This window comes from Panthera pardus, unplaced genomic scaffold (genome assembly GCF_024362965.1).
Source record: "Panthera pardus isolate Hobbes unplaced genomic scaffold, ASM2436296v1 HiC_scaffold_27, whole genome shotgun sequence".
NCBI classification, from domain to species: Eukaryota; Metazoa; Chordata; class Mammalia; order Carnivora; family Felidae; genus Panthera; species Panthera pardus.
This window is the reverse complement of record NW_026526843.1, coordinates 3,133,847-3,150,899: the sequence shown is the minus strand read 5'-3', so window position 1 is coordinate 3,150,899 and position 17,053 is coordinate 3,133,847. Positions and strand designations below refer to the sequence as shown.

The 17,053-nt window shown below is 39.9% G+C and overlaps 1 protein-coding gene across 12 annotated transcripts in view; it reads left to right on the top strand.

Annotated features, from left to right (window-relative positions):
* Positions 1 to 12,959, top strand: part of ENOX2 (ecto-NOX disulfide-thiol exchanger 2) — a 259,494-nt gene extending 246,535 nt beyond the window's left edge. For 11 of the 12 annotated variants that reach the window (XM_019427003.2, XM_019427002.2, XM_019426996.2 and 8 more), the window contains 5 exons: positions 460 to 641; positions 2,751 to 2,858; positions 6,237 to 6,345; positions 8,792 to 8,877; positions 11,421 to 12,959. In XM_019427003.2, coding sequence (XP_019282548.1) covers positions 460 to 641; positions 2,751 to 2,858; positions 6,237 to 6,345; positions 8,792 to 8,877; positions 11,421 to 11,552 — 617 coding nt within the window. In that variant the 3' untranslated portion in view covers positions 11,553 to 12,959. The remainder of the gene's footprint in view (positions 1 to 459; positions 642 to 2,750; positions 2,859 to 6,236; positions 6,346 to 8,791; positions 8,878 to 11,420) is intronic. The other variant, XM_019426992.2, reaches the window with a different exon arrangement.
* The last annotated feature ends 4,094 nt before the right edge of the window (positions 12,960 to 17,053 follow it).

Here is a 17,053-nt window from a genome sequence, read left to right as displayed (position 1 = left end):
GAGACCAGAAGTCTTGTGTCTTAATTTGTATATCTACCTTTCCTCGGGAGAACAGGCAAGGAAGGCTACATTTTTAAAAACAACTGCCACAAAAATTACTGTGTGGACAGATGTCAGTTCAAGACAATTAGTCCTATACTCTGTTATGACAGAGCTCTTATCATTTGCTGCCTCCCAAATAAAAGTAACCAATGGTAGCTGGAAACATCATGATTGTATTTGGGGTGACGAGTAGGAAACATGACAATGACTTCAGTATGTTGGACTGCTGTGTTCATTTACAAAAATGGTGCTGTGGGCTTTTGTGTCCATCTCTTGCTGCCATGGGCAACTCAAACCTAAGTTGCTCAAGAGTCTTTTTATACACATCAACTAAAAAATACTAAGTTTTTATGGTACCGAGATGAACCCCAAAGGAATGTGGATATACGGATGTTTGACTTTATATTGATTGTTCAGCCTTAGTGTCACAGGCAGAAGCTTTGAAGGAAGAAAATGACAGCCTCCGTTGGCAGCTTGATGCCTATCGGAATGAGGTAGAACTGCTGAAGCAAGAGCAGGGCAAAGCCCACAGAGAAGACGACCCAAACAAGGAGCAGCAGCTGAAACTCCTGCAGCAAGCCCTGCAAGGAATGCAACAGGTAAAGGCCCTTGGTTTTCTGAGCTTTTCGGAAAGCCGGCGCCAGCTCCTCACCTGAATGAGGGTCCCTCACAAGCAAATAGGATAGCAAGTTTCTTCTTCTTCTTGACAGCCTGTTCTCTGTCATAGCTGAGGAAGGGATCATGGGTGGTGGTTAATGAAATATTCTGGCCAATACAGATGTAGCCGTGGGTCACCACTTTTCGAAGAATGAAGATTCAGTGAAAACACTTAACAATAAAACTACACTGAACATAATCTAATCTTTAAGCTTCAGAAGGTACTTGGGGATCTGGAAAGGGCCTCAGGGTCTTTATGAAGAACCTCACTTACTTAGATATGAAAAAGTGCTGGTGAATAAGTATTTACTTGATCCAGTGCTGGACAATACAGCCTTTTAGGAGAAATGGCAGGAATCCTACCCTTGTTTTGTCAGTATCAATGCTTTGGGCACATAACACCAATTTGCTTTTATTTTGCTTTGGTTTGTTTTCAGTCATTTATGTGAATGAGTTTACCTGCACATTATTACAAGTATAAAAAGTAAAGTAAATAGGTGCATCCAACTGTAATTGCATTCAAATACAACATTGTGTAATAGATGCTCAACATCTAGATGTTTTATGTAGCCATCACTACAGTGAGCCTACAATTAAAGAGATATCAACATCTGTTCTCATCATAATAAAGGAGTAGTATTTCTGAGTAAAGGTACTATCCTCTTCCATCTTGCCAGACTACCGACCATTTTCCTTACAATTTAAATGGAGCAATAATTTTTTTAATTGTATGCCTTGGAATTATCTAGGGCAAAGCTTATTGCTGGTTGGAAATCACAAATTGTGAACAAGGAGTCTCTTCTGGCACTAAGAGTCCCATGTTCCTATTACTTCTGCTACAACTGTCTTCCTGAGTGACAAGCAATATCACATTAATATTTCACCTTTTCTATTAGCAAAATGTGTGAAGTAATGCTTACCTTCCTTTTATTGTCACTATGGAATTTAATTAGGACATGTAAAATATATCAGAGATCTTTCCACAAAAAAATGAATCTCCTCAGCTAAACTTCAAAGAATTTTGACAATGTACATTGTACTGTGTCTTTTAGTTCTTCCAGCAGTCTTTTGCAAGCCTCTGAAAAGTAAAACTTTGGAAACATTTTTGTTGTTGTTTTTCCCTCTTACCTTGATCTCGAAACCATTCCACATAAGGACAGTTCTGCTACTTAAATACAATTTAAAGATGGTGAACTCCTTTTTTTTCCATTTCATCACTTCAGAGGCCTCAGAGAAAATTAGGTCTCTACATCCTGACAAATTAATTTCACTCATTTTTATTACTTTTTATTGGAAAACAGCCTTGTAAACAAGATCAAAGTTCTCTCATCTTATCCCCAAAAGAAGTACAGTCTAACATAGTGGTTAAGATCATGGACTCTGAGGTGGTCCCAGCCTGGGTTTAAATCTTGACTCTGTCACTTACTATCTGAATGGCCTTAGGCAAAGCACTGAACTTCTGTAAATCTCAGGATTATATCATAGGGTTATTTGAGGTTCATATGAAGTCACACATATGAAACTCTTTCCACAATGTGACATATTTTAGATGCTAAATAAATAGTATTTTTGTCATCATTAGCAATGATAAATCCAGTTCCTTGCCTACTGATATGGAAACAAACATTTGTGAAATGTGGGTTCTTTACTACTTTCCTCACAGAAATTGAACTAAGCTTGGAAAATGGCTATTTGAAAGGATGCTTTCCAACATTAAGTTCTATGCAGCAATCAAGAAACTGTCCACATGGGATTAACTACATCGTATCCTTAGCCCTGGCTGGAATAGGAAAGTTAAGTGATTAGATCAATTAGTTTCTCAGACATTTTCTAAAATATGAACAAATCCAAAGGAAGGCCCCAAGAGCTAGATAAAATAACTTTAAGTAAAAAGTACCTTGATTTTCCCTTTGGTATCTAGATCTGCATGGAGAAATGATTGTGTGAGCTGGGAGGAAGTGAGGCAGGCCATCCTACTATCTAACTTCACCCAGGATTTTTAAAGGAAGTGTGGCTTCTGAAGACTTGATTGTTTTTGGTTTTTCTTGTAGCATCTACTCAAAGTCCAAGAGGAATACAAAAGAAAAGAAGCTGAACTTGAAAAAGTCAAAGATGACAAGCTACAGGTGGAAAAAATGTTGGAAAACCTTAAAGAAAAGGTATATCAGTTCTATGTGAACCTGTTCCCTTACCCTTTCCCCCCCTTTTCAGTGACAGTGAAAATGCCCTGGAAGTTACTGCAGTAGGAATCAATGTGGAATGCTTGGCTGAATGGGAATTAAAAGCCCCCTCTCTGGGGGTAATTCGTGAATGAAGGGCTGTGCCTTTAGATGTGAGTCCTTGGCATATCTAACGATTCTGGAGAATATACTCTTCAATTAATAAAAAGATTAGTCCATCCCTACAGTTCTTCAGTCTTTCCATCTTGGAAAAGACCAGAGCGTACACCTCATTCTGGCTTCATCTTACCACGCAAATAACAACATAGAAAACCCACGTGACAGAGAATACCTTTAATGAAGCATTTCATTAAAGGAAGAAACACAAGTACAGCTAGAACATTGGCATTTCTTTGCAGACACTCCATCTAGTGTAATAATGAGAAGATGCAGATGAAATAACCAAAACCAAAAGGGGAGAAAATGTGTGGAAAGTAAACACAAAGAATATTCTAAAGCTAGATAATAGCAACATGGAAGGGTAAAATGGGACTTTGCAGCAATAAGAGCTGCCGATGAGGGCCTCTTAGGGAGTCTACTAACATCTGGATGAGTTAATGTGTCACAAGCATGAATCTGGTGCCCAGTCTACTTAAGGTGTTAATGTCTACGGATGGTGTCTCCCAACCATACCTCTCTCTAACTGTCTGTATGCCTGAACATCCAACCAAAGCTAACCTCTGAAAAGGAAGGCCCATTGACCATAACTACCTGATTTTAACGTCTCAGAAGGAAGAGATTAGGAGCTTAGACCAAGAACCAGAAATCAACAATGCTACTGTTCCATAAGAGCTCATGCTTTTTATCTCCTGTGCTCAGCTCAGGAAGATGCAGTGTGTGCAGGCCCTGGGTGTGTTTGCCCAGCATAGTGACTTCCCCCAGAGTGCCATTAAGAACTGGCAGCCTTGGTGTAGTTGAAACAAATGATTGAAAGTGTTTTCTTCTGGAGGCCATTTGCAATATGCTTTTAATTCTTCCACTTCATAAAACCAGCTCACTTTCCAGTTTTGTGGGTGCTATTAAAGAAACGAGCACAATCCCAGAGAAATTCATTTATCAAGCATTTAATTGAAAAGTGCCAACACTTCTCTGTGTAGCAGGAATTTCCTCATCCTTTTCAAGCTGCTAAAGTGTTTCGGAGCTGCTACATAGCTGTTTTGCTTCTTGCATAAAATGGAGTGCGTAACCAGAAGACTATAGATAGGCATGAGGCTATGCCAATGATGTCATGCTTAGAATCATTCTTTAGGATTGACACGACATATTAAGGGCATTTCTAGTGTAAGGTCATCTTTAGCGCTTTAGTGTAAGCCACTTTCTGCTTTGTAAAGTATTTCATTTAAAGAAGCAAGAGATCAAATGACATAGAAGAAACTTAACATATTATGCCTAAGTCTGTTTTCCATTCTGAACTTGAATATACCACAAAGTGGCAGCTAAAAAGGAGAAGAAAAGAGATCCAACTGATAATCAGGAAAATGTGACTCAGAATGGTTTTTTTTCCTGTTACAGTAAACAAAGCTGCTTTCAGAGAAAGTCATGACAGTTCATTATAAACCGATCTTCTCTGGGAAGCTGATTTGTGACCAAATATTCCATCCTGACACAATTAGGTTAGGAAGCAAAGTACCATTACATCAGACTGCAAAAAATAATTTCATGTTGAAAGGAAGGCAATAAGTTCTGGTGAGGAGGGATCTCTTTGGGTTTTGTTTGGGTTTCTTGACAGCAAACCACAGTATGAGTTATTGTCAGTGGTTTGCGGTATAACAGCGTGACTTCTGTCTATCTTACTGCAGAAAGCTAGCTCTTTGAATCTGCCAGTAAAATTCAAGATGATAAGCATCCTTCCAATATACCTTCTAATTTATTAAATGCAAGCTATAATAAAATTGAAGTCAGGTTTCAGTAAGGCTACATTTCTATTCAGGATGTGTAAAACTTCTCAGGATGCCTTTACATCTTAAATCAACCCCAATCTGTTAAACTTTCACACTTAAGAAATGGCTTACTGGATCATTTAATGTTTTAAGGGGGTTAGAACGAGATGTACAACCCATGGCTTAGAAGTGAGCCAGTATTTTAAATCAATCTTGGCATGATGGTTACTGCCTGGATTGGATTCTAAAGGCCAAAGATTGAGTAGGTCATCAAGAAAAGCTTCCCTTCTGACTACTGCCAGGAAGCCTGTAAATCCACTAAACAACATGTCTTGCAGCATAGACCATTCACTTCATTCAGGGGCAACATCCTAGAAGCTTTGAAGTCATCTTTAAAGAAAACAGAAGGAATCCTCTCCATGCTGAGGGCTTGTGGAAGGGACGAAGTGACAAAGCATTTGAGTCAGCCATGATCCGCCCCACCCAGGAGCATTTCCCCAGCATTTTCTTTTCTAAGAGAAGTAAGACCCAAAGCAGTGATTTTTTTTTATTCCTTCTTCCCAAGGCTCTTCCTTCACATTTATAATACAGAAAAGATGTTCTCAGTGCCCAAAGAGAGAAAGAAAGATCCAGGAAAGGTCTGGCAGTATTTTTCAGTTTAATGGTTGGTCATGAGTTTCACCTGAGTATCTCTTATGAAGCATACCTGCTATGCTCAGAAGGAGAAAACTTTCAACAACAAAGAAAGCCACTTGAGTAATATTTTGATCGTGGTCATTTCTTGATGTAAAGTCAGGAATATCCTAACTGATAATGTCCTTATCAGAGAGAAGACAGAGCTGATAATAAATAGAATCTCTACTTTTTAGTTCAAAAGCCAACAGCTGATTATCTGAGAGTAGATTAACTATATTGTAGATTCTCCACTCAGATATGGGGCTTACCTTTAGCAGAGTGTGGACCTAAAATTAAAAAGAACAGTCATTTTAACAGTGGATGGCCTGGCATGAAATCTAAGCTCTACCACTTCCTAGAAATGTGATCTTGGGCAACTTACCTAATTTACCTCAGCCTCACTTTCCTCATTTGTAGAATGGAGCTAATACATATCTAACAATGTTTGACATCTAGTAGACAGTAAATGTTTAGGTATGGTTCTCCCAGATTACCTGTTTAGAGTCAAGAATGTTGAAGGCAGAAAAAAAAAACCTGGTAAAGATGAATGACTAAATTTTTCTGTGTTTTGGAGCCATATTAAGAAGTTTTGGATAATCTTTGATGCTTTTGCATAAAAATGCTATTTTCTCTCCGTTCAATAATCAAAATTGTACAGTATTGCTTTTGAGGTACTACATTAAGAAGCTCCCTGTTGCATAATTGAATCCAAGCCTATTACCCAGTAAGGTGAACTGACCCAGGAAGCATATTATTCCCGCAGGAAAGCTGTGCTTCTAGACTCTGTGCATCAAACCAAGATAGTGACTACCCTCTCGAGAAGACCCTGAACAGCAGTCCTATCAAATCTGAACGTGAAGCACTGCTAGTGGGTAAGAAAGCTAACACACACATCCCATGTATTGGCTATGGTGGAGGGTGGAAGGGTTTTACCTAAGATGAATATACACGCTAAGCATTTAGGAAGCACAACAGTGCAGACAACAGGAGAAGAATAAGAATAGACTTTATAAAAATGGTAACAGCAGCTCCCAGTCCTTCTCAAGCTCCAGTGGTTGCTGGTACATCAAATGTGTGGGTGTAAGCACAACAGGGGGTCTGCTGGAGAAACACATAGATTTTTTAAATCTCTATGCAAGGATAGCTGGGCCCCCTCATTCCACTCAGGGTTATGGTTCAGACTCTTCTTTGGCAGAGAGGTTTCCAGATGAGCCTCCATAGGCAGCGTGGGCCTCTCTGAAGTTTTTTTCCCCCCAGGTTACAGGCAGATGACTCTGGAGGCTGTCTATGGAGTGCTGGTCACTGGTGGGCTCTGATGAGATAAATGCTAGAATTGTTCTCATTATATAAAAATTCACTCACAGAGGCAGGATAAAACAAACAGTCAAGGAATCACACAGACCTGGTTTCCTGTTTGACCCTACCATTTCCTTCCTGAGCTTCAGTTCCTCCATCTGCAAAATGGGCATAATATTACCTATCTCAACAGGCAGCTGCAAGTATTAAATGAAATAATTCATCTGAATCACTCAGCACAGTGCACAGCCCACAGGAAGCCCTCAGTAAATGAGAACCACTTGGTACTTAGAGCACTCTGCACAAATGCTTGTTGACTTGGTATTCCATTTGGAGAACAGCAGCAGATTGAGGTCCTAAAATATTCAGTCATTCGCAAAGGACGGGTACTGGGTGTCAACAGATCATCCCAGCTGCCTTCTAGGAAGCTGAGCCCCACAGCGGCCCCACCCCAACCTCCGGAGTTCTCTCCACTGATTGGCTTCTGCATATCTTAAAGATTTATCTGCCTTCTTTGGTAATGGATATTGTAGACAGATTTAACACTTTGATATGTTAATAAAGATGTGCAGGGGTATCTGCCATTGAGTCCTCAAGAAAAGTGACAACTTATTTCCATTTTACAACTCAGAGTTCTTTAACAAATTGGCTAGGCAACAGTGAGACCTGTCAAAGAGCTGAGGGGAGAAGGAAGCCTCTGTGAATGGATAGTTGTAGAAATGAAGATTCTCAAGATAAGTGTTTCTTGTTTTATTTTTTAAAGAGTGTAGTCTTGGGCTGACAGAAAGGAAAATCTATTTTTTAAATTGGTTTTTTCAGTGTGAACTCACAAAAACTGCTTAGTGTTTTGAAACCTATGGAGTTATTCCTCAGCATCTGACAGACAGCCTGTCTTGGCCGTAGCACCTAGAATTCCTTTGGACATGGGCTGTCTTCTTTAGAATTCAAGTTTCTCAGTTTGAGTCACGGAATAGCAATTCAATTTACCTCATCATTTAAGAGTAATGTAGTGTTATAAGTAATAGCATCCATTTCAAACAGATTTTGAACTCTATCATCAGCTTCTCCTGGATCCCCCAACCCACCTCCTTGCCCTCTAATATCTGGAGGATTTTCACAAAGAACTGATTTAAACTTCAAGCTACAACTCAAACTTGTGATATTCTTTATCAGTCACTCAAAGGCATAGACAAGTTATAGCCTATAAACCAAATCAAATTTAGCTTTTATTTCCTGTCAGTTCTCAACAAACTCAATTCTGGGTCTATTTAGAGGAATTTTAAAAAATTAAAGAAAGAAATAGTAGGTCTTTGAACAATTTATATTCTACCTGTTGCCAGAGAAAGAAGTATTAGAACAATTAATGTGATGTCCAGAACAATCAACGCAGTATGGAGAGCTGCCAATCACCCCATAGTTATGCTGAGTAGAAACTGTGCAGATTCCCAGAAGCTGTAAACTTCTGTAAAAAAACATGTGTTACTTCAAGAGATTTAGTGCCCTAAGCACAAACAAAATGCTAGTGACCATTTGAGTGAGTGAAATGTTTGGCTTTTCTTTACAGAGCTACGCACAGAATAAAACCAAATATAATCAGCAAATTCTCTTGTGAGAGGCATGAAGTGAATCAGCCAAAGTACCTGATTTGTACTTTGGCCACAACAGCAAGATATTATTAATGCATAAGAGGCTCAAGTCCAATTTAAAGACTGTGCAGAAGAACTGCAAAAACCAGCACAATCTAAATTCATTATAAAATTCCAAATTCATTGTGATGTGTAGAACTCAAATGGTCTTTAGGCATCATGAATGATGGAAGTGACTTCTCACATGCCAGCTTTTCTACATGTGATATTGTGTAGTGAGAGGCAGCATATGCAGTGTGTTGTTGTACAGATTAAATGAGTAATATATATATAATGTAGAATATTGCCCAGTCCATAGTACGTGGTATATGTGAATTAGCTGTCATCTCAAAGAGTATGATTCTCAAGTGTAACCTCCATGGTACTGTCGCTATAGGGATCATCTCCACCTTTCTTCATGTCCACCCATTTGGAGCAAGCATTGAATACATCTGTTCCTACTTGCACCGTCTAGATAATAAGGTATGTGGGGTCCCGAAATGGGCATGCAAGGGGATGTAGGGTATTTTCTTCCTGCAGAAATTATTGCAGAAGTCATTAGTAATTGCTCTATGGAAATTTTCCTCACCTATTCTCTCACTGCAATTCAGTGAGAATCACCCTCGTGCAAGTAGGGTGACTATCCGCTTCCATTTGTCTGAGACCAAGGGGTTTCCTAGGACTTGGGACTCCCAATGCCAGAAGCAGGAAGTACTGAGAAAACCTGAATGAACTGGCCACCCTACTTCCAAGATACATCTTAGAAGAATTTTCCTCCTCTCTTTAATTTACATATAAGCTGAAAATGAAGCAGTATCTCTCACCAGTCAGACTTTTGCACTGGGCCATTAACCACTAGCTAATGGTAATGTTCAGAATCGAAAGTCTTTTTTTTAATGCTTATTTATTTTTGAGAGAGAGAAAGAGAATGAGGGAGGGGCAGAGAGAGAGGGAAAGACAGAGAATCCCAAGCAGGCTCTGAGCTATCAGCGCTGAGCCTGACACAGAGCTAGAACTCATGAACATGACATGAGGATCATGACCTGAGCCGAAGTCAGGCACTTAACCGACTGAGCCACCCAGGTGCCCCCAGAACCGAAAGTCTTATTCAAGTCATCACCATCACCACTGCCATTATCTATGTTGAAACAATCAAGGCAGGGGCAAAAACAGAACAGATGGGACAGTAAGTCTTCAATGCAGACTCAAGTTCCGCTCATAGCTGATCTCATGGGCCACTTCCTTCCCTGGATGCCTATGGGGGACCTCACAAAGCATGGGGAGCGAGGGTGTTAGTTCCCTAGAAAGTCCAGAACACCTCACAGAAGCAGGAGGGGACGCTTGACCCCTCCGAATAAATAAACTATGATAATTTTTTTTTTTTCAGAAGTCGCATTCAGTTAATCCTGCTTATGGATTGTATTCACAATTTCACAGGATCTAGTGCTCTGGAGATGTGCCTTTGGAATGCAGATTCCTGATAGTTGCATGTCCAAAATACTAAGCCATTTAAGCATATGTCCCCTTAACAGAGGCACTTGCCCACTTGGGAATCCAGCTATGCTGATGCATCCTGTTCATGGCATTTGTTTTAGTTCTAGCTAGAGCTCCCCCTCATTTATCTCTGGGAAGTGGTGCCATTCTGCCATTAAATAGCTCATTTGGCAGCAAAGGGAGGGATGGAATGTGAGTACCAAGACCCAGTGGTAGGTTGAAGTGGTATGAAATTGAACTATGTGTCAGTAAAAGTGATCTGGTCCTTTTTTAAAAAAAATGTAAAAAAATAATGCATGCACATTACGTTAAAAATGTAAGCAACATAGAAATATAGTGAAGGGAAAGTGAAAGTTACCAACAGTCCCACCCCTCAAGGATGACCACTGTTAACAGTTTAGCATATCTTATCTCAGACCATTTTCTATGCATATGCTGCACCTATATTGCATGTATGTATCTATAAACATTATATATTTATGGGTTTGGAATGGAGAGTCAGCTCTATATGACATACTCTGCAATGTGCTTCTTTCACTTAACTGGCTACAGTCTACTCCTAGCACTGGGAAGAAAGCATGACCTCACTCCTACTTTAGGCCCATTTTCTCCTGAGCAGCTTCCTACCAGAGTAGTGACAGCACCTCCCAAAGAGAGCCTGCAGTGATGCCAACAGAACTGGTGGCTCCCTTGCGCCAACTTCAGGAATATTCAGTGTGGCAGCAGCTCAGGGTTTCTCTCAGGATCCCCTAGTACCCTCCAACTGAGCCCTAGTGCCCAAGGTTCACAGTTAGGAAGGTTGCTACTAATGTCAAGATGACCACCTGAAACAAGTCCTAAAGGGGTCCATACATTTTTGTTTTTATATTGGGGCATGTATGTGAAGTGGGGAGAGGGAGACAATGCACAGAAGTAGGAATACAGAGAATTCCTTATTTCTGTCATTCTTCCTTTGTAAAGCAACGCATGTGTGAAGAATTCTGCTGTGCCTCCCTCCCCTCCCAAAAGGCTTTGCAGCTTCAGTAGGCCTGCACATAGCATCACCAGCACTGATCAGCTGGCTGTCATTCAGCTGGCTACAAACCCAAGCCTCCCTGCACAACTGACACCAGCTCTTTTCATTAGAAAGCTCAGTGGTGATAAGTCTCAAAAATATCATACTAACCGAAAGAAACTAGTCACAAAAGACTATATACATATTGTATGATTACAGATATATAAAATTTCCAAAAAATTCAAAACTGCAGTGAAAAAATCTGAGTCAGGGATGGGGAGTGATGATGGACTGCAAAGGGGCATGAAGGAAATTTCTATAGGCAATGGAATGTTTTATAATTGAATCGTGGTGATAGTTGCCCAATTATATAAATTTACTAAAATTCATTAAACTATACACATAAAATTGGTGAATCTGTCGTATGTAAATTATTACCTAAATAAAGCAGTTATGATATGCATAAAACAAAACCTCAGTGGACTCTGTCTGGAAGGTGGAACTGCTTTTGAATGGAGATCTTCTTTCTGCCCCACAGATCTGCACCAGTGACGTGGAGTGTCTCATGAGCCGACTCCAGCACACCTTCAAGCAGGAAATGACTGGAGTTGGAGCCAGTCTGGAGAAGAGATGGAAATTCTGTGGCTTTGAGGGCTTGAAATTGACCTGAATCCCTTTGCCTAACAACCTGGGATCCTGCAAATACATGTGTGTTGGACAAGCTTAAAAAGTGATTTGTATTAGCAATGGTTTTCAAGTGGAAGTTGCTTTCAGTTTGCCAGTTCATTCCTGGAATATCTTTTGAGTTAAAATAAGGATCCTAGAGCAGCACCTCAAGCTACAGGCCCTAAAAAGAAATGGACTCAAGCCTCAAGTGCTGTAACTTCCTCTCTTTCTGTCAATTGGTTGTCTTTTTTTATTAGTAGTATTGAAAAAGGCCTGTGGCTAAAGCGTATTTGGGGTGTTTTCAGTGTCTGTACTACTGCTGTAGAGTTTGGTATTTTTTTAAACACTGTTGACTGAAATGTTTTGATGATTTGTATGTGATTTGTGTTTCAAAACTCCTCCTCACATTATTGTTGCTACTGGTGAGGGGAATGAGAGGTACACTAGGCACCTCTATGCCATGACTGACATTGCCTCTCTACTCCCCAGTAAGCCAGTAAATGAATAACACAGCATCTTCTAGAAGGTACCTGACCAGGCTCACCTTTTAAAAGACAAAGCATGGTTTGTGGCTTTTTGCAAAATTACTGTGAACCAAAAGTTGACAAATGTTCCAAAGTTATTTTCTCCAATATATCAGATTTAAAAAAAAACCTAGATGTATTCGTAGAAAGCAAGTGTCCAGTATGACTGGCATGTGTATGTGCTATTCAGAATCACCTTGTATATAGTCTGCTTTTAAAGGAGGGCATGTTTAGTTTTCTATGAATTAAAACACATGCGTGCACATGTGTATGTGCACGTACACACACACACACACACACACACACACACACTAGCAGAAGGGATTTATTTTAATATGCTTTTGCCTCTAGCTTTCTTACAAAGTCTGTTGGTCCCTTTTCTTCTGCTGTCAGCGTGTTGAATTGCAAACCGTGTACTACTGTAAATATTATGTTTACTTCATGCTGAATGTTTGCAAAGAGTTGATATGAGTCTTAGTAGAAAACTCTTGGTAATGAATGAGCCCAGGTGTGTGATGCTTCTGGCAAATGGCTCAGCTCCATCCACCTGGAGTGCCGATCGCTGGGGACACCCCAGCTCTATGATGCCTACCGGCAGATTGCAATGGCAGAGCACACATGGACTGGTCAGGAAGTCCTGCTTGATGGAAACAAGAGGGAAAGGATGAAGATTTGGGGCTAGCATTTTGAGGCAGAGATGATCTTTTCTTGTGTGCTGTTGTTGGTGCTTATAATAACACAAGCATGCCCTCCGTTGTGTCTTGGTTCAAAGTAAAAGAATGTACTGAATAAGCAAAGCCAATGAAGAGTACTTCCGGAAAATACTTTGTAAATGAGATGTCAGTAGTGTTCAAAGTTGTATTTTTAAAAGATAAATATTCCTTTTTATACATCAGTTTGGTGTTCTGTTTTGAATTACTTGCTCTCTAATCCTTTAGCAAATCATCTCGATTTCTTCTTAGGACTACCAGTATGTTGAAAGAAGATGCTAAACTTTCTGCCTTGACAAGTAGAAATAGGGTCCCACAGCGGCTCATTCATGCTGAAAGCTGACTTCCCCCTGAGGCACCCAGCTGTGGCAGGAGCAGGAAGTTGGGGTTATTTTTATACTAGCTTCCTCTGCTGAATCATCTTTGTCACCAACGCTACAGAGGCTTTGATTTGTCAATCTCAGGGGTCCTGGAATGCCTTATTTTAATAATACCTATGAAATCAAGGGAAATTTGCCACATATCAATTACTTCTTATTTAAATAAGTTAAATACACAGAAATTTTCAACAGCTATCACACCGAGGCCCCTTGCTGTCCTGCATTTAGTCTACTTGTCCTACAAATGGTCTCTATTATCCCTGCCGGGGCGCCTGGGTGGCTCAGTCAGTTGAGCATCTGACTTCGGCTCAGGTCATGATCTCACTGTCCATGGGTTTGAGCCCCATGTCTGGCTCTGTGCTGACAGCTGGGGGTCTGGAGCCTGCTTCATATTCTGTGTCTCCCTCTCTCTCTGCCCCTCCCACACTCATGCTCGCTCTGTCAAAGATAAACATTTAAAAAAATTATTCCTGCCAATTTAGTACAGGTGTACTCCTCCCAGCTTGAATACACTAGTTGTGACAGTTAAGTTTGTGTGTCAAGTTGGCTAGGCTATAGTGTTCAGTTGCTTGGTCAAACACCAGGCTAGATGTTGCTGTCAAGGTATGTTTGAGATATCATTAACACTTAATGAAGCAGATTGTACTCCAGAATGTGGCTGGACCTCATCTAATCCATTAAAGACCTTAAGAGGAGAAAAAACTGAAGTCCTCTTAGGAGAAAGGAATTGTGCCTCCAGGTTGCCTTTGGATTCACGACTGTAGCATTAACACCTGCCACAATTTCCAGACTGCTGGCCAGCCCTAGAAATTTCAAATTTGCCAGCCCCCACAATCACATGAGCCAATTCCGTAAAATAAATCTCTCTCTCTCTCCCTCTCTCTCTCTGTATACACACACACACACACACACACACACACACACATATGCCTGTGTGTGTACATCCCACTGGTTCTGTTTCTTTGGAGCGCCCTGGCTACTCTGCTAGTCCAGAGTTGTTATAATATGTAAAAATAAACTATGTTTGCATTATATTAATCATATTGCAGCACATACCATCTCACGATTCTTTCCATTCATCATTGAACTCTATTAATGAGGCTATTTTGCCTTACAAATGCTCAGTACTATTTATTCTGTTATTCTGCCTGAATTTTGAAATATTACTGTTTTGTTATTTTCAGGAGATATGATCGATATTTCCAGATGGCAATGAACAGAAAAAAAGTTTTATTTTACAAATCTCCTATTCCTGTGACATCTCTAGTTCTGATTTTTTTTAACATTACCAAGTTGCTCATTAAATGTCCTCAGTGAAAATGAAATCATTTTCAGAGCAAACTAAACACATATCTGTGTTCAAGTTATACAGAGTTGTGTTCTTAATTGGCCCAAAACTGTGTGTTTTTCATATAATGCAGAATAAACTATATTACTTGAAAAGACAGCATAGATGTACAAGACCTTTTGACTCACCTGGCAGAACTGGGTAAGCCCTTGGGATTCTTAGTTGTCTTGCACAGCCTCTCAAATAGGCCCAGATACACTTTTCACCACAATCACTATCATGTGCTGAGCACCTATTATGCTATCATGCTACCTAAAGTCACTTCCTGCCTATGTGTGTCAAGTTGCATGCACACAATGAGAGCTTCAAATTCGTTATAGGTAAACTTAAGGAGAAAGAGTGCCTGAGAGAGTGGTGGTAGTCAACACAATAGCATCTGCAAATTGCCTGGCCAGTGCCTGGCCCAAAGTGAGTTCACAATAGTTACGATTAAGATTCAGTCAAAAGTAATTATAAGCTATGAGCTTACCCTCACCTTAAGAAAAATGTTTTTGTGTTCACGTGTAAAATTGTGGACCAATGTCACGTTGCTGGACCTCAGGAAAGGAAACTCAGCTGTTCAAATGTATCCCATTTATTCAGGCCTAGGCTCTCTGCCAGGCACTGTGACAATACAAAAGTAGTATGCCTGGTGCTTGCCCTCAAGGAGCTAGAAGGGTAGGCTTTAACATTGAGTTTAAATCCTTCACCCTATAGCCAAGACCATAAAAGCTCAGCATGAAAATATTCAGTGTTGACCAACTATGAATGGTGTGAATATGGTGGTAATGATGGCTTCCTCTTGAGACCTGAATTATTCTCTGTGCCCCCATACATCTTCCCATCAAGCACCACCCCCCATCCAGCCCCTTACCAAAAGCCCCACATTTTTCATTCATGTGCTATTTAGAGCACCTGATATGTACAACTTCTGGTCTTAGAAAATCAAAGGGTTAGAAAACATGACCTCTTCCCTCATGAGATTACAGTCTGGTGGGTGCCTGCTAAATGACACAGTCATGTATAAGATGTTATAGGGGGATATTGTGCAATCTTTCACTAATGTTAAGAAGCTTGAAATATAGGGGGAATCTGTGTGGCTCAGTTGGTTAAGACTCTTAAGGCTCAGATCATGATCTCATGGCTCCTGGGTTTAAGCCCTGCATCAGGTTCTGTGCTGACAGCTCAGAGCCAGGAGCCTGCTTCAGATTCTATGTCTCTGTCTCCCTCTCTCTCTCAAAAATAAACATTAAAAAAATTTTTTAAAGAATCCTGAAATATAGTAAGAAGTGAAAGGCTCAGGTTAACTTACTTGCCCAAGGTACAAAACTAGTATGGGATAAAGCCCAGGATTTGAACCCAAATCTGCCTGGCTTCAATTTATGCTTTTTCTATTATTCCATGGTGCCCAAGGTCACTTTCTAACAATGTCACTTAACCTCTCTGAGCCTTTGTTTTTCATCTATAAAGTGTAAATCTAAGTGTATTTCCCTGAAAGTGTCATTCATGAGGTTTTGCTCAATGTACAGAGGCCAGTACTAATCTTGCCTGGCAATATAAGTGTCCATAAATAAGTATAATTATTATTCAACTAATATTATCATTGACAATGCTTTGATGACACCAGAGCTATCTTTCTAGTATCAGAAATCCCATAGGGCCACAGAGTAACTTAAGAATGAGACCTGCTAGGGTACAAAACCAATGTGTAGAAATCTGTTGTATTTCTATACACTAATAATGAAGCAGCAAGAAGAGAAATTAAGCAATCCCATTTATAATTGCAACAAAAATATTAAGATGCCATGGAATAAACCTAACCAAAGAGGCGAAAGACCTCTGAAAACTATCAAACACTGATGAAAGAAATTGAAGGCGACACCAAGAAATGGAAAGACATTTCATGGTCATGGATTGGAAGAAAAAAAATTTGTTAAAATGTCCATACTACCTTAAAACAACCTACACATTTAATGCAATCCCTATCAAAATACCAGCAGCACTTTTCACAGAACTAGAACAAAAGATCCTAAAATTTATATGGAATCACAAAAGGTCCCAAAATAGCCAAAACAGTTTTGAAAAAGAAAAGCAAAGCTGGAGGTATCACAACTCCAAACTCCAAGTCACATTACAAAGTTGTAGTAATCAAGACAGTATGATACTGGCACAAAAATAGACACATAGATCAATAGAACAGAATACAAAACCTGGAAATAAACCCACAGCTATATGATCAATTTATCTTTGACAAAGCCGGAAAAATATGCAATGGGAAAAAGTGTCTTCAACAAACGGTATTGGGAAAACTGGACAACAGGCAAAAGAAAGAAACAGGACCACTTTCTTACACCATATACAAAAATAAACTCAAAATGGATTAAAGACCTAAATGTGAGACCTGAAACCACAAAAACTTAAAAGAAAGCCCAGGCAGTAAGTTCTCTGACATCAGCCACAACAATATGTGTCCTGAGGCAAGGGGAACAAAAGCAAAAATCAACTATTGGGATTACATCAAGCTAAAAAGCTTCTGCACAGCTAAGAAAACAAAACTAAAGGGC